The 25,407-nt window shown below is 43.5% G+C and overlaps 1 protein-coding gene across 2 annotated transcripts; it reads right to left on the bottom strand.

Annotated features, from left to right (window-relative positions):
• Window positions 1–10,073: 10,073 nt before the first annotated feature.
• LOC142786751 (uncharacterized) lies at window positions 10,074–21,534 on the bottom strand. Of its 2 annotated transcripts, none has more exons than XM_075884384.1 (5): window positions 21,070–21,534; window positions 16,053–16,107; window positions 13,803–13,891; window positions 10,483–10,642; window positions 10,074–10,385 (listed from the first exon to the last, which is right to left on the bottom strand). In XM_075884384.1, exons 1-5 carry the CDS (start codon window positions 21,214–21,216, stop codon window positions 10,123–10,125), a joined length of 714 nt encoding a protein of 237 aa, XP_075740499.1. In that variant the 5' UTR covers window positions 21,217–21,534; the 3' UTR covers window positions 10,074–10,122. The 2 variants fall into 2 exon arrangements, with proteins under 2 accessions (XP_075740499.1, XP_075740500.1); XM_075884385.1 differs by having other exon boundaries at window positions 16,053–16,115; window positions 21,070–21,208.
• Between the last annotated feature and the right edge of the window lie 3,873 nt (window positions 21,535–25,407).

The raw sequence follows: 25,407 nt of genomic DNA, 5'->3' as shown, positions 1-25,407 counted from the left end.
CTGGTTGTGGAGTTTCTAGTTGTGGAGTCTGTAGTTGTGGAGTTTCTAGTTGTGGAGTTCCTAGTTATGGAGACTGTAGTTGTGGAGTGTCAAGTTGCGGAGTTTCTAGTTGCGGAGTTTCTAAATTTGGAGTTTCTAGTTGTGGAATTTGTAGTTGTGGAGTATCTAGTGGTGGTGTTTCAAGTTGTTGAGTTTCTAGCTGTGGAGTTTCTTTTTGTGGAGTTTTTAGTTGTTGAGTTTCTAGTTGCCGAGTTTCTAGTTGCGAAGTCTCAAGTTGTGGAGTTTCCAGCTGTGGAGTTTCTAGTTGCGGAGTTTGTAGTTGTGGAGTTTCAAGTTGTGAGGTTCGTAGTTGTGGAGTTTCTAGTTGCGGAGTTTTCTAGTGGAGTCTCTAGTTGTGGAGTTTCTAGTTGCGAAGTGTCTAGTTGTGGAGTTTCTAGTTTTGGAGTTTCTATTTGCAGGGTTTCTAGTTGTTGAGTTTCTAGTTGTGGAGTTTCTAGTTGTGGAGTTTTTAGTTGTGGAGTCTCAAGTTGTTGAGTCTCTGGTTGTGGAATTTATAGTTGTGGAGTTTCTAGTTGCGGAGTTTCTAGCTGCGGAGTTTCCGGTTGTGGAGTTTCTAGTTGTGGAGTTTGTAGTTGTGGAGTTCCTAGTTATGGAGTCTCTAGTTGTGGAGTTTCAAGTTGCGGAGTTTCTAGTTGCGGAGTTTCTAAATTTGGAGTTTCTAGATGTGGAATTTGTAGTTGTGGAGTATGTAGTTGTGGTGTTTCAAAATATGGAGTCTCTAGTTGTGGATTTTCTAGTTGTGGAGTTTCTAGTTGCGGAGTTTTTAGTTGTGGAGTTTATAGTTGTGGAGTTTGTAGTTGTGGAGTATCTAGTTTTTGTGTTTCAATTTGTGGAGTTTGTAGTTGTGGAGTTTCTAGTTGTGGAGTTTCTAGTTGCCGAGTTTCTAGTTGCGAAGTCTCAAGTTGTGGAGTTTCTAGCTGTGGAGTTTCTAGTTGCGGAGTTTCGAGTTGTGGAGTTTCTAGTTGTGAGGTTTGTAGTTGTGGAGTTTCTATTTGTGGAGTTTCTAGTTGCGAAGTCCCAAGTTGTGGAGTTTCTAGTTGTGGAGTTTCTAGTTTTGAGGTTCGTAGTTGTGGAGTTTCTAGTTGTGGAGTTTCTAGTTGTGGAGTTTCTAGTTGCGAAGTCTCAAGTTGTGGAGTTTCTAGTTGTGGAGTTTCTAGTTGCGAAGTCTCAAGTTGTGGAGTTTCTAGTTGTGGAGTTTCTAGTTGTGGGGTTCGTAGTTGTGGGGTTCGTATTTGTGGAGTTTCTAGTTGTGGAGTCTCTAGCTGTGGAGTTTCTAGTTGTGGAGTGTGTAGTTGTGGAGTGTGTAGTTGTGGAGTTTCTAGTTGTGGAGTTCCCAGTTGTGAAGTCTCTAGTTGTGGAGTTTCCTGTTGGGCAGTTTCTAGTTATGGAGTTTCTAGTTGTGGAGTTTCTAGTTGTGGAAATTGTAGTTGCAGAGTATCTAGTTGTGGTGTTTCAAGTTGGGGAGTTTCTAGTTGTGAAGTTTCCAGTTGTGGAGTTTCTGGTTGTTGAGTTTCTAGTTGCCGAGTTTCTAGCTGCAAAGTCTCAAGTTGTGGAGTTTCTAGCTGTGGAGTTCCTAATTGTGGAGTTTCTAGTTATGGAGTTTCTAGTTGTGGAGTCTCTAGTTGTGGAGTTTCTAGCTCTGGAGTTTCTGGTTGCAGAGTTTCTAGTTGCAGAGTTTCGAGTTTCAAGTTTCTAGCTGTGCAGTTTCTAGTTGCAGAGTTTCTAGTTGCGGCGTCTGTCGTTGCGGAGTCTGAAGTTGTGAAGTCTCTAGTCGTGGAGTTTCTAGTTGCGGAGTTTTCTAGTTGTGGAGAGTCTATTTGCGGAGTTTCTAGTTGCGAAGTGTCTTGTTGTGGAGTTTCTAGTTGTGGAGTTTCTAGGTGTGGAGTTTCTAGTTGTTGAGTTTCTAGTTGTGGAGTTTCAAGTTGTGGAATTTATAGGTGTGGAGTTCCTAGTTGTGGAGTTTCTAGTTGCTGGGTTTCTAGTTACGGAGTTTCTAGTTGTGGAGTTTCTAGTTGCGGAGTTTTCTAGTGGAGTCTCTAGTTGTGGAGTTTCTAGTTGCGAAGTGTCTAGTTGTGGAGTTTCTAGTTTTGGAGTTTCTATTTGCAGGGTTTCTCGTTGTTGAGTTTCTAGTTGTGGAGTTTCCGGTTGTGGAGTTTCTAGTTGTGGAGTTTGTAAATGTGGAGTTCCTAGTTATGGAGTCTCTAGTTGTGGAGTTTCAAGTTGCGGAGTTTCTAGTTGCGGAGTTTCTAAATTTGGAGTTTCTAGATGTGGAATTTGTAGTTGTGGAGTATGTAGTTGTGGTGTTTCAACATATTGAGTCTCTAGTTGTGGAGTTTTTAGTTGTGGAGTTTCTAGTTGCGGAGTTTTTAGTTGTGGAGTTTATAGTTATGGAGTTTGTAGTTGTAGAGTATCTAGTTTTGGTGTTTCAATTTGTAGAATTCATAGGTGTGGAGTTTCTAGTTGTGGAGTTTTAGTTGCTGGGTTTCTAGTTGCGGAGTCTCTAGTTGTGGAGTTTCAAGTTGCGGAGTTTCTAGTTGCGGAGTTTCTAAATTTGGAGTTTCTAGATGTAGAATTTGTAGTTGTGGAGTATGTAGTTGTGGTGTTTCAAAATATGGAGTCTCTAGTTGTGGAGTTTCTAGTTGTGGAGTTTCTAGTTGCGGAGTTTTTAGTTGTGGAGTTTATAGTTGTGGAGTTTGTAGTTGTGGAGTATCTAGTTTTGGTGTTTCAATTTGTGGAGTTTCTAGTTGTGGAGTTTCTAGTTGTGGAGTTTCTAGTTGCCGAGTTTCTAGTTGCGAAGTCTCAAGTTGTGGAGTTTCGAGCTGTGGAGTTTCTAGTTGCGCAGTTTCTAGTTGTGGAGTTTCTAGTTGTGAGGTTTGTAGTTGTGGAGTTCCTATTTGTGGAGTTTCTAGTTGCGAAGTCCCAAGTTGTGGAGTTTCTAGTTGTGGAGTTTCTAGTTGTGAGGTTCGTAGTTGTGGAGTTTCTAGTTGTGGAGTTTCTAGTTGTGGAGTTTCTAGTTGCAAAGTCTCAAGTTGTGGAGTTTCTAGTTGTGGAGTTTCTAGTTGTGGGGTTTGTAGTTGTGGGGTTCGTATTTGTGGAGTTTCTAGTTGTGGAGTCTCTAGCTGTGGAGTTTCTAGTTGTGGAGTGTGTAGTTGTGGAGTCTGTAGTTGTGGAGTTTCTAGTTGTGGAGTTCCCAGTTATGAAGTCTCTAGTTGTCGAGTTTCCTGTTGGGCAGTTTCTAGTTAAGGAGTTTCTAGTTCTGGAGTTTCTAGTTGTGGAAATTGTAGTTGCGCAGTATCTAGTTGGGGTGTTTCAAGTTGTGGAGTTTCTAGTTGTGAAGTTTCCAGTTGTGGAGATTCTGGTTGTTGAGTTTCTAGTTGCCGAGTTTCTAGCTGCAAAGTCTCAAGTTGTGGAGTTTCTAGCTGTGGAGTTCCTAATTTTGGAGTTTCTAGTTATGGAGTTTCTAGTTGTGAAGTCTCTAGTTGTGGAGTTTCTTGCTGTGGAGTTTCTAGTTGCAGAGTTTCTAGTTGCAGAGTTTCGAGTTTCAAGTTTCTAGCTGTGCAGTTTCTAGTTGCAGAGTTTCTAGTTGCGGAGTCTGTCGTTGCGGAGTCTCAAGTTGTGGAGTGTCTAGTCATGGAGTTTCTAGTTGCGGAGTTTTCTAGTTGTGGAGAGTCTATTTGCGGAGTTTCTAGTTGCGAAGTGTCTTGTTGTGGAGTTTCTAGTTGTGGAGTTTCTAGGTGTGGAGTTTCTAGTTGTTGAGTTTCTAGTTGTGGAGTTTCAAGTTGTGGAATTTGTAGGTGTGGAGTTCCTAGTTGTGGAGTTTCTAGTTGCTGGGTTTCTACTTACGGAGTTTCTAGTTGTGGAGTTTCTAGTTGTGGAGTTTTTAGTGTTGGAGTCTCTAGTTGTTGAGTCTTTGGTTGTGGAATTTCTAGTTGTGGAGTTTCTAGTTGTGAAGTTTGTAGTTGTGGAGTCTGTAATTGTGGAGTTTCTAGTTGTGAAGTTCCTAGTTATGGAGTCTCTAGTTGTGGAGTTTCAAGTTGCGGAGTTTCTAGTTGCGGAGTTTCTAAATTTGGAGTTTCTAGTTGTGGAATTTGTAGTTGTGGAGTATCTAGTTGTGGTGTTTCAAGTTGTGGAGTTTCTAGTTGTGGAGTTTCTAGTTGTGGAGTTTCTAGTTGCGGAGTTTTTAGTTGTGGAGTTTATAGTTGTGGAGTTTGTAGTTGTGGAGTATCTAGTTTTGGTGTTTCAATTTGTGGAGTTTCTAGTTGTGGAGTTTCTAGTTGTGGAGTTTCTAGTTGCCGAGTTTCTAGTTGCGAAGTCTCAAGTTGTGGAGTTTCGAGCTGTGGAGTTTCTAGTTGTGGAGTTTCTAGTTGTGGAGTTTCAAGTTGTGGAATTTGTAGGTGTGGAGTTCCTAGTTGTGGAGTTTCTAGTTGCTGGGTTTCTACTTACGGAGTTTCTAGTTGTGGAGTTTCTAGTTGTGGAGTTTTTAGTGTTGGAGTCTCTAGTTGTTGAGTCTTTGGTTGTGGAATTTCTAGTTGTGGAGTTTCTAGTTGTGAAGTTTGTAGTTGTGGAGTCTGTAATTGTGGAGTTTCTAGTTGCTGGTTTTCTAGTTGCGGAGTCTCTAGTTGTGGAGTTTCAAGTTGCGGAGTTTCTAGTTGCCGAGTTTCTAAATTTGGAGTTTCTAGATGTAGAATTTGTAGTTGTGGAGTATGTAGTTGTGGTGTTTCAAAATATGGAGTCTCTAGTTGTGGAGTTTCTAGTTGTGGAGTTTCTAGTTGCGGAGTTTTTAGTTGTGGAGTTTATAGTTGTGGAGTTTGTAGTTGTGGAGTATCTAGTTTTGGTGTTTCAATTTGTGGAGTTTCTAGTTGTGGAGTTTCTAGTTGTGGAGTTTCTAGTTGCCGAGTTTCTAGTTGCGAAGTCTCAAGTTGTGGAGTTTCGAGCTGTGGAGTTTCTAGTTGCGCAGTTTCTAGTTGTGGAGTTTCTAGTTGTGAGGTTTGTAGTTGTGGAGTTCCTATTTGTGGAGTTTCTAGTTGCGAAGTCCCAAGTTGTGGAGTTTCTAGTTGCGGAGTTTCTAGTTGTGAGGTTCGTAGTTGTGGAGTTTCTAGTTGTGGAGTTTCTAGTTGTGGAGTTTCTAGTTGCAAAGTCTCAAGTTGTGGAGTTTCTAGTTGTGGAGTTTCTAGTTGTGGGGTTCGTAGTTGTGGGGTTCGTATTTGTGGAGTTTCTAGTTGTGGAGTCTCTAGCTGTGGAGTTTCTAGTTGTGGAGTGTGTAGTTGTGGAGTCTGTAGTTGTGGAGTTTCTAGTTGTGGAGTTCCCAGTTATGAAGTCTCTAGTTGTCGAGTTTCCTGTTGGGCAGTTTCTAGTTAAGGAGTTTCTAGTTCTGGAGTTTCTAGTTGTGGAAATTGTAGTTGCGCAGTATCTAGTTGGGGTGTTTCAAGTTGTGGAGTTTCTAGTTGTGAAGTTTCCAGTTGTGGAGATTCTGGTTGTTGAGTTTCTAGTTGCCGAGTTTCTAGCTGCAAAGTCTCAAGTTGTGGAGTTGCTAGCTGTGGAGTTCCTAATTTTGGAGTTTCTAGTTATGGAGTTTCTAGTTGTGAAGTCTCTAGTTGTGGAGTTTCTTGCTGTGGAGTTTCTAGTTGCAGAGTTTCTAGTTGCAGAGTTTCGAGTTTCAAGTTTCTAGCTGTGCAGTTTCTAGTTGCAGAGTTTCTAGTTGCGGAGTCTGTCGTTGCGGAGTCTCAAGTTGTGGAGTGTCTAGTCATGGAGTTTCTAGTTGCGGAGTTTTCTAGTTGTGGAGAGTCTATTTGCGGAGTTTCTAGTTGCGAAGTGTCTTGTTGTGGAGTTTCTAGTTGTGGAGTTTCTAGGTGTGGAGTTTCTAGTTGTTGAGTTTCTAGTTGTGGAGTTTCAAGTTGTGGAATTTGTAGGTGTGGAGTTCCTAGTTGTGGAGTTTCTAGTTGCTGGGTTTCTACTTACGGAGTTTCTAGTTGTGGAGTTTCTAGTTGTGGAGTTTTTAGTGTTGGAGTCTCTAGTTGTTGAGTCTTTGGTTGTGGAATTTCTAGTTGTGGAGTTTCTAGTTGTGAAGTTTGTAGTTGTGGAGTCTGTAATTGTGGAGTTTCTAGTTGTGAAGTTCCTAGTTATGGAGTCTCTAGTTGTGGAGTTTCAAGTTGCGGAGTTTCTAGTTGCGGAGTTTCTAAATTTGGAGTTTCTAGTTGTGGAATTTGTAGTTGTGGAGTATCTAGTTGTGGTGTTTCAAGTTGTGGAGTTTCTAGTTGTGCAGTTTCTAGTTGTGGAGTTTATAGTTGTTGAGTTTCTAGTTGCCGAGTTTCTAGTTGCGAAGTCTCAAGTTTTGGAGTTTCTAGCTGTGGAGTTTCTAGTTGCGGAGTTTCTAGTTGTGGAGTTTCAAGTTGTGAGGTTCGTAGTTGTGGAGTTTCTAGTTGCGGAGTTTTCTAGTGGAGTCTGTAGTTGTGGAGTTTCTAGTTGCGAAGTGTCTAGTTGTGGAGTTTCGATTTGCCGGGTTTCTAGTTGTGGAGTTTCGATTTGCCGGGTTTCTAGTTGTAGAGTTTCTAGTTGTGGAGTTTCTAGTTCTGGAGATTCTAGTTGTGGAGTTTCTAGTTGTGGAGTTTTTAGTTGTGGAAATTTCTAGTTGTGGAGTTTCTTGTTGCGAAGTTTCTAGTTGCGGATTTTCCGGTTGTGGAGTTTCTAGTTGTGGAGTTTGTAGTTGTGAAGTTTTTAGTTGTGGAGTTCCTAGTTACGGAGTCTCTAGTTGTGGAGTTTCAAGTTGCGGAGTTTCTAGTTGCGGAGTTTCTAAATTTGGAGTTTGTAGTTGTGGAGTCTGTAGTTGTGGAGTTTCTAGTTGTGGAGTTCCTAGTTATGGAGTCTCTAGCTGTGGAGTTTCTAGTTGCATAGTTTCTAGTTGTGGAGTTTCTAGTTGCGGAGTTTCTAGGTGTGGAGTTTCTAGTTGTTGAGTTTCTAGTTGTGGAGTTTCTAGTTGCGGAGTTTCTAGTTGTGGAGTTTCTAGTTGTGGAGTTTCTAGTTGTGGAGTCTTTAGTTGTGGAGTCTCTAGTTGTTGAGTCTCTGGTTGTGGAATTTCTAGTTGTGGAATTTCTAGTTGCGGAGATTCTGGTTGTGGAGTTTCTAGTTGTGGAGTCTGTAGTTGTGGAGTTTCTAGTTGTGGAGTTCCCAGTTATGGAGACTGTAGTTGTGGAGTGTCAAGTTGCGGAGTTTCTAGATGCGAAGTTTCTAAATTTGGAGTTTCTAGTTGTGGAATTTGTAGTTGTGGAGTATCTAGTGGTGGTGTTTCAAGTTGTTGAGTTTCTAGGTGTGGAGTTTCTTTTTGTGGAGTTTCTAGTTGTTGAGTTTCTAGTTGCCGAGTTTCTAGTTGCGAAGTCTCAAGTTGTGGAGTTTCCAGCTGTGGAGTTTCTAGTTGCGGAGTTTGTAGTTGTGGAGTTTCAAGTTGTGAGGTTCGTAGTTGTGGAGTTTCTAGTTGCGGAGTTTTCTAGTGGAGTGTCTAGTTGTGGAGTTTCTAGTTGCGAAGTCTCAAGTTGTGAAGTTTCTAGTTGTGGAGTTTCTAGTTGCGAAGTCTCAAGTTGTGGAGTTTCTAGTTGTGGAGTTTCTAGTTGTGGGGTTCGTAGTTGTGGGGTTCGTATTAGTGGAGTTTCTAGTTGTGGAGTCTATAGCTGTGGAGTTTCTAGTTGTGGAGTGTGTAGTTGTGGAGTGTGTAGTTGTGGAGTTTCTAGTTGTGGAGTTCCCAGTTGTGAAGTCTCTAGTTGTGGAGTGTCCTGTTGGGCAGTTTCTAGTTATGGAGTTTCTAGTTGTGGAGTTTCTAGTTGTGGAAATTGTAGTTGCGGAGTATCTAGTTGTGGTGTTTCAAGTTGGGGAGTTTCTAGTTGTGAAGTTTCCAGTTGTGGAGTTTCTGGTTGTTGAGTTTCTAGTTGCCGAGTTTCTAGCTGCAAAGTCTCAAGTTGTGGAGTTTCTAGCTGTGGAGTTCCTAATTGTGGAGTTTCTAGTTATGGAGTTTCTAGTTGTGGAGTCTCTAGTTGTGGAGTTTCTAGCTCTGGAGTTTCTGGTTGCAGAGTTTCTAGTTGCAGAGTTTCGAGTTTCAAGTTTCTAGCTGTGCAGTTTCTAGTTGCAGAGTTTCTAGTTGCGGCGTCTGTCGTTGCGGAGTCTCAAGTTGTGAAGTGTCTAGTCGTGGAGTTTCTAGTTGCGGAGTTTTCTAGTTGTGGAGAGTCTATTTGCGGAGTTTCTAGTTGCGAAGTGTCTTGTTGTGGAGTTTCTAGTTGTGGAGTTTCTAGGTGTGGAGTTTCTAGTTGTTGAGTTTCTAGTTGTGGAGTTTCAAGTTGTGGAATTTATAGGTGTGGAGTTCCTAGTTGTGGAGTTTCTAGTTGCTGGGTTTCTAGTTACGGAGTTTCTAGTTGTGGAGTTTCTAGTTGTGGAGTTTCTAGTTGTGGAGTTTTTAGTTGTGGAGTCTCTAGTTGTTGAGTCTCTGGTTGTGGAATTTCTAGTTGTGGAGTTTCTAGTTGCGGAGTTTCTGGTTGTGGAGTTTCTAGTTGTGAAGTTTGTAGTTGTGGAGTCTGTAATTGTGGAGTTTCTAGTTGTGAAGTTCCTAGTTATGGAGTCTCTAGTTGTGGAGTTTCAAGTTGCGGAGTTTCTAGTTGCGGAGTTTCTAAATTTGGAGTTTCTAGATGTGGAATTTGTAGTTGTGGAGTATCTAGTTGTGGTGTTTCAAGTTATGGATTCTCTAGTTGTGGAGTTTCTAGCTGCAGAGTTTCTAGTTGTGGAGTTTTTAGTTGCGAAGTCTCAAGTTGTGGAGTTTCTAGTTGCGAAGTCCCAAGTTGTGGAGTTTCTAGTTGTGGAGTTTCTAGTTGTGAGGTTCGTAGTTGTGGTGTTTCTAGTTGTGGAGTTTGTAGTTGTGGAGTGTCTAGTTGTGGTGTTTCTAGTTGTGGAGTTTCTAGTTGCGAAGTCTCAAGTTGTGGAGTTTCTAGTTGCGTAGTTTCTAGTTATGGAGCTTCTAGTTGCGGGGTTCGTATTCGTGGGGTTCGTATTTGTGGAGTTTCTAGTTGTGGAGTCTCTAGCTGTGGAGTTTCTAGTTGTGGAGTCTGTAGTTGTGGAGTCTGTAGCTGTAGAGTTTCTAGTTGTGGAGTTCCTAGTTATGGAGTTCCTACCCAGGCAGCACGCCGCCGTTGGACCAATCTTGGACCAACATCGGCTAACATCGGCACCGACGTCGGGCCGACGTCGGAAGTGCAACTTCTTCCAATGTCGGGCCGACGTTCAAGCCAATGATGGGCCGACGTTTTGCCGATGTTTTAGCCAGTATGCAACCAACATTGGGCCGACGAAGGCCCATCGTATTGCCGACAAAGCTGCCAATGTTCGGCCAACATTGGGCCATATTTCAGCCAACCACATGCCATTTTTACGCCGATGTTTGCTGCACGACGAATATTGGCTACGGATGTACGACCGACATTGGACCAATCCAGGGCCACATTGCAGCCAATCAAATGCCGTTATTACACCGATGTTTCCTGCACGACGAATATTGGCTACTGATTGGCTTGCCATTATGTAACCATTATTAGTAGGGAATTTTTCTTACCGAAAGATTTAAACAATATGCCTCGATGACCCGCTCTTGTAGCTTTGCAGCTCTGTATACTTGGGGCAACAGAAAATTGAATGCCGAGAACTGAAAGCAGTTACCCGATCTATTTCATCTTTAATACCTTATTCCCTTTGCTAACACTAGAAGTGTAGTTTATTTTTTTACCAATTTATCTTTTGCAATAGCGAGTGCTTTATTTGGTACTGGTATTTGGTACAGCAGATCGAAAAAAGTCGTTAGGAAGTAAATGTTGAAAGCGTATGTCCCCCACATGGTAATCGAGAATATTCATAGTTTAGAGCATTTTTTTGTAACTAAAAGATGGTGATGGTGCTTCCAAATCAGCATAAGCTAGCCGAACAGTGCACCACCGACAGTCTGCAGACCATTTATTCTTTGTTTTTTTATTTATTTGGTACAACGAAAAATGTATACATTGAAAAATATATATACATAACTAAAAAAGGCCCGCTCTACTGCAGGTCAGGTTGCGTTGGGGGCACAGTGACAGTGGTGCTGTCAAGGCCCTGGCTGCTGTGGCTGGGCAGGAAGCCAGCTGCCGCGAGCAGCCGATAATCTGCACTCTGAGAGTGGGGATCATCGGGCTGCTCCACAACAAATGCTTCTCTGAAGCGCTGCTTCCTGCCCCCACAGCGATCACCAGACCCTGGCAGCCACCTTTTAATAAAGTTGAGGGCCTCCGCCTGGTCGCACCCTGCTTTTTGGCGGATGACATCTGCATACAAGAACAGAAATACCATAGTACACATGACGCACTGCAGTACAGAGAATACACAAGGGTACACACACATAAAACAATGAACAAGTCTAACCTGTCACTAATCTACAGAGCCTCAGGTTCACAAAGGCCCTTTTCCCTTTTCTGCCATGAAGGCTGTACAGCACTTGCACGTCATGTGCAAATACAGCCTTCATGGCATTCACACCAATTTCTCGGAGGCCACGTCCCCCAATCTGCAGGAGGTGCTTGCGCTGTAAAAAAATGCAAGAAGCATAGATGGGGTAAACGCAACAGCACATCGAAATGTTTTCATGATAAAAATCTGCAAGAAGAGGACACTGAAAACAACAACTTGAATTTTTGGGCATCAAAACATTTCATTGTTTTTTTACGCTAACTTCAACTTACTTGACCTAAAATGGTTTCCACATCAGCCTTCTCACCTTCAGTGTGAGAACCTCTCAGAGTCCTTCTCTGAATGCAGTTTCGCTGTTATGAAATCAAATACAACACTGTTATAACCCTTCATAAATATTGATTCTAGCTATGAAATAGTATAATTACTTTGTACAGTGCTCAAATTGCAATACACGTTTCTTCGAGGTTACAATGTCTTTGCCTGAATGTTGACCAGGAGTAGCTTCTACAGGTGAAAAACGATAAAATATGTGGAATTCAAAAAGAAGCTAGGACATGTTTTTAATCAACGCATTGTAAACAGAGCACAACAAGATAAATGAACATGATCAAGGCATACTAAGAGGCAACCTTAGAGCGACCAAATCTTGGTCATAGATGAAACTGATAGAAAAATAAAGGTCGCACTAGATGGTCGCACCATTTGCTGTTTATATTTTTCTGTGATAGCCAACAAAGAGGCATGTCGCTATAGAAATCTCATCACAATAAACAAAGGTGCATTTTTCTTCACACTGCGAAATTGGGTGCATGTTAGATTTTTAAAAAAGTAAGAAATCGGCTAACACAAGGCAGGGTGAACTGTAGCTCAAAGTAGAGAGAGCCGCAGCGGACACGAAATAGGGTGATAAATGAACAAAATTACTGAATGTCTGTTTTAAGCAGGCTATTGCTAGTCACTGCCCATCAAACACACGATGCCGCCTACATCGTCTGCTAGCTTAGGACAGTTCACTCGGACTTCACAGACTATAGTAAATACAATCGAATCTCATTAATTCCAACACACTTAATTCGAACTGACGCTGTGGCCCTATCAAAGCTATACCGCGCTCCGAAAATGCTCTCAGCACCCCGCCCAATCCTGCGGTGGCACTTCAGACACCTCATCGCTGTGCTTGAAGAAGAAAATGAAGAAAAGGAAAGAAAAGACTGCGGTGGAATGTTTGCCAAATGCCAATCTGCGACATTCCTGTGCCCCGCATCGGCTTTTTCCGTCCCTGCCACGTAGAGACCCTTCTCTTCTTAACACTGCGCATGAAGAGAAAGAGGGGAAAAAAAGCTGTCGCAGAGAGTTGGCTCTCTCATGCCGATCTGCAACGCGCCAGTGTCACGCTTCCCTGTTTTTCGTTCCTGCTATGTAGAGACTCTTATCCTTTCAACACCGCGCATGAAGAGAGAAAAAAAAAAGCTGCCGCGGAGTGTTTCTCTCTCGAATGCCGATCTGCTTTTTTCCAGGTGGAGACGCTCCTCCATTCTCATCATGTGCTGGCCACGCTCCGGCTGCAGCGCAGATGGTAACAGTGGAAACACAGTTGCCTTCGAAGAGTGTCAGCACTGGACATTGCCGCGCGCAACTTCTTTTGCCAGGAGAATACTGAAGCCGAAGTACAAATGCTTTGCAAACTGCACGCAAAACTTGTTGACTCGTTGCAAGGCCAACGTGTACAGACATGTATTGACTACTTTAATTAACGACGGATGTCCTGTAATTTGTGAATAAAACTTCTCCATGCACATGCATCACTGCATGGTGAGCCCTCCGCTCGTTTACCGTATTTACTCTATTCTACCGCGCCCTCAATTGTAACGCGCGCCCGGTTTCCACGACAAAAAAAAAAAACTAAGACATCGGTTGCAACGCGCACCCTTTTTTCTCGTTGGCCCGCTTGATCACACCACTCGCGAAAACGACTCTTTTTGAGAGCGTCTTCCGTTTAAATATGAAGTACGGGGGAAGCTTATGCCTATCTGACGTGCAAGAGAGCATTGCTGTCACTCTAGTTTTACCGTGGCCCGATGTCAGTACACAAACTTGCTTCGCCCCCTTCTCCTAGACGGTTGTGGTGCCAGGCATGTCGAAGTAAAGAGGCGTGTGATCGTCATTCCCGATTTGCCCAAGCAGGTAGCCGTTGTTGTGCCGCAAGTTTAGGAGGAACCTCTGAAGACTCTGGAGCTTTTCTTCGTACTCCTCCGGCAACTTCCGGCATATGCCCGTTCGCCTTCGGAGGGAAAAGCCTTTTCTCTTCATAAAATTCGTTATCCAGCACCTGCTCGCTTTAAAATGGCTCTGCATTAGCCCTTTTTCTAAGGCTAACTGCATAGCCTGCACTTGGAGCAGTTCTGTCGTCACGGGCCGCTGTGCCGCTCACTGCTTAATCACATACTCGCCGAGCAGCTCTTCAATTTGTGGAAACCGACCCTGCTGTGGTCCACTGAAGCCTTTGCGTGAATCTTTGCTGTCGACAATATTCTGCTTTTGTTTCCGCCAGTCCCGCACGCACGTTTCGGGAACTCCGAATTACCGCGATGCGGCCCGATTTCTGTCCTTTCCGGCACACGCGACGACTTTTCTTTTAGAAGCAGCATTGTGGTGCACTCGTCGAGTTTTTGTAGTCGGCCCTACCATGCCGTCGATGCTACTGTACTACAAGATGACGAACTCCTCAGCACACATATGAAGTGCCGCGCATGGGAAACACCTAGGCAGAAATGACCGACGCGCCATGCCGACGCACGTAGGGGGCGGCCATTTTGTAAGTGGCGATGGCAATAGAATGACCATATTCATTTTTTTTTCGTACTCGATTCTAGCGCACATGCGATTTATGAACTCTCTTAACCGGAAAAAAGGTGCTTGTTAGATTCAAGTAATTACGGTAACTTTCATTAATTTGAACTTCTTTTAATTTGAACAAATTTTCTGGCCTCTGGAGTACGAATTATTCATTATCGACTGTGGTACAGTGGCTCATGAGATAACCTGACTAGTTTGTTTCCCGAAACACAGTATCTTAAAGCAGTACTAAATTTCTGCATGTTACATAGGCATATTAAAAATCAAGAAATATACACCAAAGCCGCAGCCACAGCTTTACTCTGCACAGCTGCCTCTGCTGCCTCCACTTCTCCAATTGTACCAGCAGGCAGCCGGGGAAGGTCAGAGGGGCGCTGTGCTGGCTGGGCGTGCTGAGGCACGGACAAGAGCCGTACCTTGTGCTTCAGCTGTCGCACCTCCTGCAGAACCTCTCTTTGTTGCTGCCGGATGCCAAGTTGGATCCGCAGGATCCGTAGCAATAGAGCTGAAACATACAAGAGTACATACCATATTTACTCGCACAATTTGCATCCTCACATAATTTGCTCACCAGTATAATTAGCCAGCCTGCTTTACTACAAGAAACTTTTTGCTCGCATACTTTGCCCTCCCCAACCAGCCCGAGCCACCTTGCCAGCACACACACAGACACATTTGACTTCATGATGCTCTAGTCAGGCACATCTCTTGTCGAGCAGGTGAGTGCAGTCTTACACAAAATGGACTGAGTGCAAGGTCCCTTCTTCCATGAACTTTTATGCTTTCCCTAGAATATCGAACTTGAAAACTGAAACCTGTTTATGTGTAGTCCGAAATGCCTAAAGGTTTGCCTCCTATCTTCCCACCTCTTCCACGGCAAGAATGTATTCCAGAGACACAGCACAGATGTTGAACATGAGCAAGGACCTGTCACATCAACTAGATTAGGCAGGTTCTCGCACTCATTTTTTTTCGGTTTCGCCATCTGGCCATTGCGTTTTTACCATTCCTTGTGATAGGCTACAATAATTATATACGAAACAGATTGCTGTTATAAAGCTTACCGAAGAAAACTGAAACCGTGCTACCGCTAAGCACATCAGCGTGGAGTTCTTCGACATGCAATATTCAGTATGGGAGCCAGCAGAAGAGTGCGTTGAATAAGACTTAGCATAGAAGCTTGGGTGTGTTGGTTAGATATCGGAGGGAACACAACGCAATAGAAGACTGGGACAAGGAATGGACACACACACACATGAAGGGCGACACACACAGCACTGTGTTGGCATCGCGCTTCCTTGTCTGCATCTTACTTTACGTTGGGTTCCAGACAATTATTGGAGAGTACTTATGTTCTCTGGTATAACCCTGTCGTGGGAACTGGTTTTTGTGAGCACTGTTCGGAAGAACTTCAAGAAAATGGGGGCATTTGAACAGGCTTAGCAAACAAATGACAATCCGCTTTGAGACAGCTGTGACAGCGCCTGCAACATATATTCCCAGTTGAGCTTTTAGGCCAGCGATTCCTACTAGCTTCGCACATGACCGGATTGACAAAAAAAGTACACATAATACGCGAGTATATACCGCATTTGACTCTGTAGCTTTGATGAACCAGGCAGATACACAAATTTATCCAAAACTCCATTGATTCTGTTGCAAAATTATTCAACAAACAAATTGCGATGTTATCCATGTGTTATCCATGTTGTCGATACGATTGTGGCACTTTACCATTGCAGCTTTCCAGGAGGCACACATAGTACAGCGTTAGTTCACCACTCCCAGTTAATTGTATGCAGTAGGTTGATCACAGCAACTGACTGCATGCAATGGTGAACATCTTGCATGCTTGCACCGCTGTTTCAGCATGCTGGCTGCTTCCCATACGGCTATCAATTGATGTTCACAAAATTGGGAAGATGAAGAAAGACTACACAGTGCCCTCTGGCCACCCTATACTCCAAACCTCCAGCCAACAAACAAACAAAAGAAACAGAAGTATGCAAATGAATATTATTCCTAATGCAGCTGGAATGGAGTGTAGTTTTCACCAATTCTGTGTGTTAAGTCAATATGGAGTGAGTTAACTCCATAAAGTAGCTTTTCTCATAACAGTGTTCACTCTATTGTAACACAAGGAGTGACTTCATAGCATCTAGAAGGAAAAATAGAATCTTCAGTATTTGATAGAAATGTGAGGCTCTACCTTAAAACAACAATAATCTGGAAAAAGAACTCATTACATTCGAAAAAAAAGAGGTAGCACAGTTGATCCCCTTTACAAGAGACACTGATGTAACAGACAAACGGGGATAAGAGGCACCAGTGTGCAGGCTGACATTTGGCCCATCATGCATCAGGCACTCCGTAGTTGCGCCTGTGCAGCCGGGAGCCCTGCAGTCAAGCATGCTGAGCAAGACTGTTGACCACTGTACAATGACACATTGCCACAAAATTTCAAAACTTCATTTCACAGACTTCTGCAAAAGCTTCTTACACTCTTGCATAATTTTTGCACAAGCTTCGCTCATTCTTGCGTGATTTTCGTCAGAACATATAAGTGTTGGAAGTTGTATGTCCCCAAAAACTTGCACAATACAAATAGCATACATTAAAGTCTATCACTTAATACAAGCATAGTGTAACAATGAAAGGAAACTCACGCATGGTTTGCTCCGAGCCTTCCCCGTGCGGTGCCTCCTTGAGCCTTGGAGAGCACTGTACAGCTAGAGCAAAGTAGCATCAATCCAGTGTTAATGGCAGGTTAACAAGACAACAAAACTAACCCCCATATTCATAAACGCTCCCCGACTCGACTTTCACCCTTCACTTGACAGAGTTGAGCACTGTGCCGCTGCTCGTTTGAAAGCGACGCTGCGCTACTCGAGAATCACAGCAGATTATTGCTGACATGCAGCAATTTTCTCTGCTTAGAGACGGCGCTCCCATCAGCCATCTCAAGTGAAGGTGAAGCGTTGAGTGGAGGGACGTTCTAGAATACGGGGGTAAGATTGGTTGCAAGAACACTACAATAGACACATTAAATTTTTACACTTCATCTATATTGTACAGCTACACACATACTGCATCCTTATAATGCAACATATACATACAGGCTTATAAAGTAAACACTGTAGGCTGCTCAAATAGCACCTACACAAAAAAATTACCCAAAAGTGGCCATGCGCAAAGTACTTTTATTTGAAACTCACAAAACTTTTGCGGTGATGGAGAATAAATAAGACAGGTTACGCTTGGAGGCACATGAGACCTTCGCAGCTTTCATAAAGTACAAAAAACAATATGGTATGTGTGTGTGTATGTACGCATGAAGCTTCAGCCTTTACATACGGTTTCTTGAAAGAATCGACTATGAATTTTATGGCACCTGTGTCCTTGAGCGCAATTGAAAGCCTGCTGATCAGTGTGTGCAATTGTGGAATAGTTACATGGAAAATGGCGTGAAACACCTAAAATCAAATTTTTCTAGCTAGGAAATATGCAGCTGTGTATACACAACACATGCTGCAAACAGTGGGAGGTGACCACAAGAGTGATTTGAGTGTAAGCGGCAGTATTCCGCATTCATGCACCCCGCCATTTTCAACTGTTGCCCAAAAGCAGCACCACTTCAGCGTGCTACTTTTTTTTACATCATAAACAGCACGGAATACAGCGAGGATGAAAACAACATATGCAATTAAATTTTGAGCACTATTTATGGTGCGCATGATTGATTGATTGATTGATACTTGGGGCTTAACGCCCCAAAACCACCATATGATTATGAGATACGCCGTAGTGGAGGGCTCCGGAGATTTCGATCACCTGGGGTTCTTTAACGTGCACCTAAATCTGAGCACACGGGCCTACAACATTCAAGCCTCCATCGGAAATGCAGCCGCCGCAGCCGGGCTGCGCCCTGCGGGTCAGCAGCCGAGTACCTTAGCCAATAGACCACCGCGGCGGGGATGGTGCGCATGAAAAAAAAAAGCCCTTTCTACAACGACGAATTCATAATTTGCCTTCACGGACCTTCTGTTAGGCTGCACCACATACAGATTTTTTGTGGCTTTCAAAAGAGATTTGAAAAAAAAAAATAATAACCGTGTTTACTCTCGTCATGAGCGCACTCACTAAGTCACCCTCATTTCAGTCGCCAAAATTTTGAATTTTTTTTTCTTCCACATATTAAACACACACCTTACGTTCATCCGCTGAAGTCCCACGGGCTCCCCCCCCCCCTTTGCCGCCTTCGCTCGCTGCCACGTGCCATTTTATTTTTGTTTCTATTTGTTCACGGAACGTCTCCTGTCTTTTTTAATTATCTCTTGTAACATATGTGGCATTATCTTGTTCCCGAGGTGCCACAGGTGCTCTGCTATGTAGATGCACCATTAAACTAGTATTTTTGATCAACTGTGCATTTCTGATGTTTACCTTGCAAGTACGTAAAACTGGCATGCTTCTTGATCTACGATACACATGTGGCTTATCTCACTTTGAAGGAAAAGTTAGCATACAATGGTGTGAATGCTTAGAATTTGCAATATTGAGGCAGCAGCACACCGGAGATGATCATATGGTAAAGAAACAAGTGCTGCCTTATTACTGGCAAGTTGTCACTTATATGTACAAATAAATTTTGCGAGCTAAAAAAAGTACAAAAGCACAGCGAGGCTATGATGTGGTTCAACCTGTGGATTCGCTTCATTTATCACGCCATATGATGAAGCTTCCTTTGGTAAAACTGCTCAGATAAGAAAAAAAGTTTGCTGTCCAATACAGCAACTATACAAAGTGTGCACGTGCATCTCGCAGCGCCTTTTCGTCACTTCCGAAATGCGCCACCAACATGCCCGGGCACCAACCGAATCTATCGCCTACAACTGCCATGTTGTCTCCTCGTGCTTGCACCCGTTTAGTTTTGCCTCACGATGCAAGTTTGAGAAATTATGAGCTGCTAGTGAGGCAAGTTGATTTAGTAGTCCACGCAGAGGGAGCAGAGCTTAGGGTGTTTCTTCGCTGAAAGTTATAACCTGAAATTGAGAACGCACATTCCGATTTTCCTAAAAGTACCAGCGTATTTGGCTGGTGCAGATTAACAAAAGCTACTTGAAGAAACTTTGCAATATTTGCATCTTCAGGTGCAACTTCATTACGGGTAAGTGCCATAGCCAAGTATTTACCTGCAAACAGATATAGCTTACCAAGATACTGTACATACAAACTTGTCCGCAGTTAAAATCATGATGGCAAGGAAGGCGGTTAAAAACGTGATGGCGATCGCGGAGATTTGGTATTGCATTGAAACAAACTATAAAGAATGGGAAACAATATTAGTTCACTTGGAAGTATTGCCGATCGGTTCAAGTTGGGCGTCATGATTTTTTTTAATTAGTCAATTAATTCTATACACGGTCTCTATCATGTTCAGTGACTCCACTGTACATTAGCGTACAACAAAAGCAAAATACAAAGTGAAAAGTGTGTTAAAGCATACGCGAAAAATAAAGTGATGACTGGCATTATCGCGGCACACACCACCCAATGTCGCTATCTGCCTTGTATAATATTTTCCTCGACTATTTCCACAAATTGCAATCAAAGAGGCTCAAGCTCAACATCAGCACTGTTTAAAACACTTGGGGGGGGGCATTGCTACTTTGGTGGCGTAGGCCGTGACAATATATTCATAATATTATATCTCTTGTAAACTTGCCTAGCTCTGCACGACTAGTTTTCGATGGGAGCAGCTGCGCTTCGCACATCCACTCTTAAAATTGCGGCTCGAGAGATTTTGAGCTTTCACTTGTTTTTGGGCCAGGCAATTTGTAGTGAAAGCAAGATAATAGGCCCTCATAGGTTGTGGCGGGCAGTCGGTGTACGCCGTGGCTGGTATATGTGTCGCACATCTTGATTATCTGGTCTTGTATCGAGTGAACGAGCGAGGCCTTCCTAATCCAATGAGCTCGTTAAAGTAAGACAACAAAAAACCACAATGCTTCCACATCGTTCACAGCAACAGATGACGAGCCCCCAACAAACCGCACTGCAGCACGTGAACTGCCGTAAGCACCCAGGGAGTTACACGGGCATGGCGGGAGAGGGCGACAACGGCAGAAGTGACATCACAAGAACACTATGTATAAAGGGGACATTTAAAGACTTTTTTCCCATTTTTAAACTTCGTGCACTGTTCTGTCACAATTTATAGCTCAGAATAGTTGTATTTTGAAAAGGGTACTAATTCATAAGCCCAATGGTTCAAGGATGGGTGCATTTAGGGGGCCCATTCTACGTTTTACTTATGCCCTTCAAGAACTTGCTTATAGGGCCAAAGTCCTGTTTCAGAAAGAACACGCTAGTGCGTGGCCAGCAGTCCGTCAAGCATTAGTGCTGGTGAGATTCGGAAATGCAGTGCATGAGCATCCTCATCTGCTACTTCTCTGCTCATGCTCTCGGGGCTTACTTGCGAGGCACGGTCCTTCGCACTTTTCATTTTCACACTGTAAATCAACTGATACCAACTCTGCCTTCCATTATTTAATAAACCAATATTTCATGGTCACGAGGACGAGCTTAAAATGTTTGCTACATCAGACCTGAACAGCATTTTGAGTCATCGAAACTTGCTAGTTGCAGCGAGTATTATGCGAAAAATATGATGTGCTTTACGGTGACAACTTGCAAAACACTGCAGCAACGATTACAATCATGCATTTTTTGTGCTCACAGGAAATCCCTGAAGCAGGAGGCACTGGGCTAGATAAATTGCGCAGCTAAAATACGGATGCGCTTTCCAATGCTGTCATGCGTACAGGCGGAGAAATGGCAGACAAAACTGGGCGCACCCCGATTCTATGCGCATGCGTCCCATTCACAAGCCTCGCTGCCAGTTAGCACGACATGGCTCACTGTCCATGAGCTCGCTTGTTTCCTGTAACAGTGGACCATACGGTACACCTATTTAAAAACGAGGATAAAATGTATATAATGCAGCATCTGATGAAGCCATGACGATGTGTTGCTAATGAAATCTGGAACTCTAGTTAGTACCCTTATTGTTAACCAGCCGACCGACTAGCAAAAAGATTTGCGACTGAAATGATGGCATCTACACCTGCCCTTAAAGGGACACTGAACAAAGTTTTTGCCGCCGAGATTTTCAGCCAAAGCAAGATTGGGCCATGAAATTCATAGACAATAATAATTTCAAGCAGAAACTACGAAAACATACTGAATTTAATGAGCCTTTTACAAAATGCCGCGTCTAGCTCTTAGACACGGCGTTTTCTAAAAGGTCGCGACATTTATTTTTCAAGTTTTTTTTTTGGTCATTCAAGACAAATCTACGGTGCATTGTTCACAGAAAACAAAATTGCCTCGGTAAGATTTCTTTGCGAGCAGCTAGCTAATTTTAAGGCAGGCGCGTTGATTCGTGAACTGAAGGATGCGAGTGATCGATCTTGCCTGCTAGTGGCTAGGCGACAAAGGCTTTACCTCATGTCCTGGTGTAGCTAAGTCAAACAAATGGAGCAGAAAATGTGCATTATCATTTATTTCACCTAAATATCACACGTATGTGACTTATTGCCGGTGACAGGTGATCAGGATGAAGTCGACAAGTTGCAAATCTGAACAAGAATTCACTCGAATGAAAAACCAACCTATACTCACGTGCACGGTGAAGTCGAACACGTCGTCCGTCAATGTTGTCGCTGATGCCCGAAGGAAAAGAGAAGAGGACAAGCGACGGGGTCGTCTCTTTCTATAAAGTCGGCGGAACTGCCAGAACGGCCAACACAAAAGGCATCGGGTTGACATTCCTCCGTCTAGGCATCAGTCGCTCCACCCGGGCATGCAGCTGCTACTGGTTCTACTACTATCCTCTTCCCCGTGCCTCTTCCCGACATTGCAGTGTTGCTGCCACACTCGCGAACCTTTTTAAATTAAAGCACGCAATCATGTATTATCGTGCGCCATACTAAACTTAAAAACAGTGCGCCGGTACATGAGATCACGAAGCGCGGTCCACGCCATCACAAGAGCAATTAGAGAAATGAAACAAGGAAAACAAAAATGTATAAAATATTTTGTCTCAATACGATCCGCAATCCAGTTTCCTGCAGCGGCTTTTGGCTCTGTATGAACGGCCAAGCCAGTGCCAAGCCAAGCTTGCTTCCCTGATCAGCTGTTTGTTTCCATCGAGAATTCAACAATGAACTGGCAATTTGTTTAGATGATATTGCTAAAGGGCTTGAAATTGAATATTTCTCTACGTACTACTGCTGTACTTTTCCTCTCTGTTTCCTGATCACAGTGATGAGATTGAGGAGGTTACAATTTAGAAAACAGCAAGTGCAGCTCAAGCATTGCTAGTATCGCTGTTTCGGTAATAAAATGTTACAAAGATTTTGCCCCGCGACCTGCTTGCCGTGTTCGAGCTCCCAGTAGAAATTTACGGTGCCGCGTTTGAAAGAGTTGAATAAAATTGCAATATTACAAAAGAAAGGCTCTGAAGCAACATCGCATTTTATCAGGCCTACACCTCCCACACCTAGACGAGTAAAACTCGTCGATATTATCTTGCAAAGCTGTGTATAATATTTAAAACACATTCTTTAGCCCACGATGAATTGTTCTCTCGTGTGGCTTCTCCATTTGGTACTGTCATGTTAACTTACAAAGGCAACTTTCCATATTTAGTCTCTTTAGATGTTGCAAAAGCTTGACACGTGGTGTGTATGCCATACTGATAATTCTCCTCGTAACCTGGGTCCGCCTCTTTAAACAGCGTCGCATTTTATTGTTCGCAATTGTGTCTGTTTTATACTGTAAGCGAGCTGTGTGATTTCATCAATATTCACGAGTGTTCCCTGACTATACATACACGTGCGTCTTATTTGGTGCGGTGCACGTTTGTATGTAGCAAAAAATGTCATTTCGTCAGCGTGTGTCTGCATACACTTGCATGCCCTGCAGTACGTGTACATAATTAATGCAGTAAGGACTGCAATGCATAGCCTTGCATGGGACATATATTCCATGCACCCTCAGAGAAATGTTGTTTGTTATGAGCCTACTGTTTATCATTACATTTTTTTTCGTTAAAGTTTCATCTCCATATAAAGCAGCTGTATACAGGCACGAGCTTCAGCAGCTTCCTCGTTGTTCCATTTTAAATAAAAAACACCAAGCCTACCCGAATCAATGATCTGTTTGCTATCATTATTGTTATGTGTTCTACGATGTACACAAGGACAGTAGTATACAAAAAATAGGGAGGGAATTGAATGCCCTGCCTGCATGGCTGCGCCGTTTCACAAGATCACGCGCTGTGCTGTGAAGCTTCCTACCGGCCTGCAGAAATTCAAGGGAGCGTACAATAGCGTGGTTCAAGAGGACTTGTGGGGAATACTAGACACACTGGGTGTAAAAGATGGAGTCACTAATCGTTTAAAGGAAATCTATAAAACTAACAAGGTAGTTAAAAAGTGAGAAAAACAGGTATCCAAGCCCACAGTGGTGAAACGTGGACTTAGGCAGACGTGCCCGCTGTCACCCTTCTTATTCATGATGTACCTACAGGGATTAGAGGCCAAATTAGAGGCAAGGGGACTTGGCTTCAACCTCTCTTTAGTCAAACAAGGAAAACTCATTGATCAGGCACTACCAGCATTAATCTACGCAGATGATATAGTGCTAATGGCCGACAACAAGGAAGATTTGCAGAGGTTGATGGACATCTGCGGTAATGAGGGAGATAGGCTAGATTTTAGATTCAGTTAGGAAAAATCAGTAGTCATGATTTTTAATGATAACAAAGGTAGTGAGCTTAGAATACAGGAAGTCACGCTAGAGATAACAGATAAATACAAATAACTGGGCGTATGGATAAGCAAATGGACCGAGTACCTGAGGGAACACGAAATATGCGTGACGACTAAAGATAACAGGAACGCAGCAGTGATGTACTCGGCTGCTGACCCGCAGGTCGCGGGTTCGATTCCCGGCTGCGGCGGCTGCATTTCCGATGGAGGCGGAAATGTTGTAGGCCCGTGTGCTCAGATTTGGGCGCACGTTAAAGAACCCCAGGTGGTCGAAATTTCCGGAGCCCTCCACTACGGCGTCTCTCATAATCATATGGTGGTTTTGGGACGTTAAACCCCACATATCAATCAAATCAACGCAGCAGTGATGAAAAATAGGGCACTGTGGAATTACAATAGGTATAATGTTGTGAGAGAAATATGGAAAGGGGTCATGGTTCCTGGGCTGACGTTCGGCAACGCGGTCTTGTGCATGAGGTCAGAAGTTCAAGCAAGATTAGAAATTAGGCAACGTGAAATATGTAGGCTTGCTTTAGGAGCTCACGGGAATACACCAAACCAGGGAGTACAAGGTGATATGGGATGGACATCATTTGATGGCAGGGAAGCTAGCAGCAAGATAAAATTTGAGAAGCAATTGAGAGAAATGGGGGAGGAGCGTTGGGCTATGAAGGTTTTCAGCTACTTGTACATGAAGAATGTCAATACAAAATGGAGGAAGCGAACCAGGAAATTGACTGGTAAATACTTAGAAAACAGCAGGTGGCCAAACCAGAAAGAACTATCGGTTAAAAAGGAACTGCAGGAAACGGAGACTGACATGTGGAGAATTGGCATGATTAAGAAGTCCGCACTAGAGATCTATCGAACTTTTAAGCAGGAAATTGCCAAAGAAAGAATCTATGATAATACTCAGGGTAGTTCTCTACTGTTTGAGGCCAGGATGGGAGTATTGCGAACCAAGACATATCGGGCCAAATATGAAGAGGTAGACACAATATGCAGTGCGTGCGAAGAGAAAGAAAAAACTGCCGAACACTTGACAATGCTCTGTAAAGGGCTTCACCTTATAGTTCAAGATGATGGCGCAGAGTTTTTCAAAGCACTGGTGTTTAGGGACAGGGAGGGCAAAATAGACTTTAAGCGGGTAGACTTAACTAGAAGGAGGTTATCTGATTGGTGGCTAAAGTCAAGGCACGATTGAAAATTAAACCCTTCACTTCAAAGTACCCGTCCAACTTTACTATTTAAAGGGGAAAAAATCTAGTGGTTAGTTCACTAAGCATTACGGCTAGGTGACGTTAGCCGCCGCCCGATCTAAAGGGTACGGCCACATCCATCCATCTATCCAGCCAAGAATATGCTCTCTGGCTTGTTGCTCCAGGCCTAGGATTTTCTGGCCTCACCGTTGAATTATTTGCTCGGGTTGTGGCTTGCAAACATTGCGGTTTTGGGCTTCGTATCATCTTGTTCCGTCATCATGTCCTCCAAGTGGAGGACATGTCGCAGTGTGAGGAAGGAGTACGACAAGGCGCTGATAGAATGAGCTATCAGTCTTACCAGGCAGGCGGTTGAGAGCGCACCGAGGCAGCTGACGTACACCAGCACTATCCGCTTCCTGTATAATACAGGCCAGGGAATTATAGAAACACAGAGCAGAAATCAGCTCTTGTGCCTCTCTCATGCACTCACAAGGCGGAACCTGCTTCGAACACTGAGGACCGAGCTAAGCAACACCATGCGTGACGATAAATCATGGTCTCCTATTGCAATAATGATTAAGGCACGCATGCAACTTAAACCATTGTCACGCAAGATGAATTCACAACACCATCGAAGTGAACCCAAGGCACGTGCTGATTATTATGTACGGTACTAGCGCTAAATTCATGCAGACGTTTAGTTGGTGCTGCAGTAGGCCTAGTTGAAGGAATGGCCACAGCTACTGCGTGATGGAAAACGGGCTCATTAACATCTTCATGTAGATTAAAACGGCTTACCCCGAAATGGCTGGGAGTGTCACGCTATCCCTAGCAGTGGCACATGCAGTTGCATATTTAACGATTACAGAAATGGCGTACCGATTTCCAAAGCACCTATCAATACTTCCGTCAAGGCGTAGCACCAAACACTTTATCGCACATTTCGAGAAACATTCCGTTTTCTCCAAATCTGGTGACTAGGC

The sequence above is a fragment of the Rhipicephalus microplus genome, unplaced genomic scaffold, assembly GCF_043290135.1.
Source record: "Rhipicephalus microplus isolate Deutch F79 unplaced genomic scaffold, USDA_Rmic scaffold_30, whole genome shotgun sequence".
Lineage (NCBI taxonomy): Eukaryota > Metazoa > Arthropoda > Arachnida > Ixodida > Ixodidae > Rhipicephalus > Rhipicephalus microplus.
Note: the sequence above shows the minus strand (reverse complement) of the source record. Positions and strands in the feature narration are given on the sequence as shown.

What these genes read in the sequence shown, in the direction of transcription:
- LOC142786751 (XM_075884384.1), bottom strand. Translation starts at nt 21,216, where the DNA reads ATGTCAACCCGATGCCTTTTGTGTTGGCCGTTCTGGCAGTTCCGCCGA. An exon ending in TGCGACAGCTGAAGCACAAG is followed by an intron (nt 10,643 to 13,802) that starts GTACGGCTCTTG and finishes ATTTTTTTACAG; the next exon opens with CGCAAGCACCTCCTGCAGAT. An exon ending in GCTCTGTAGATTAGTGACAG is followed by an intron (nt 10,386 to 10,482) that starts GTTAGACTTGTT and finishes TCTTGTATGCAG; the next exon opens with ATGTCATCCGCCAAAAAGCA.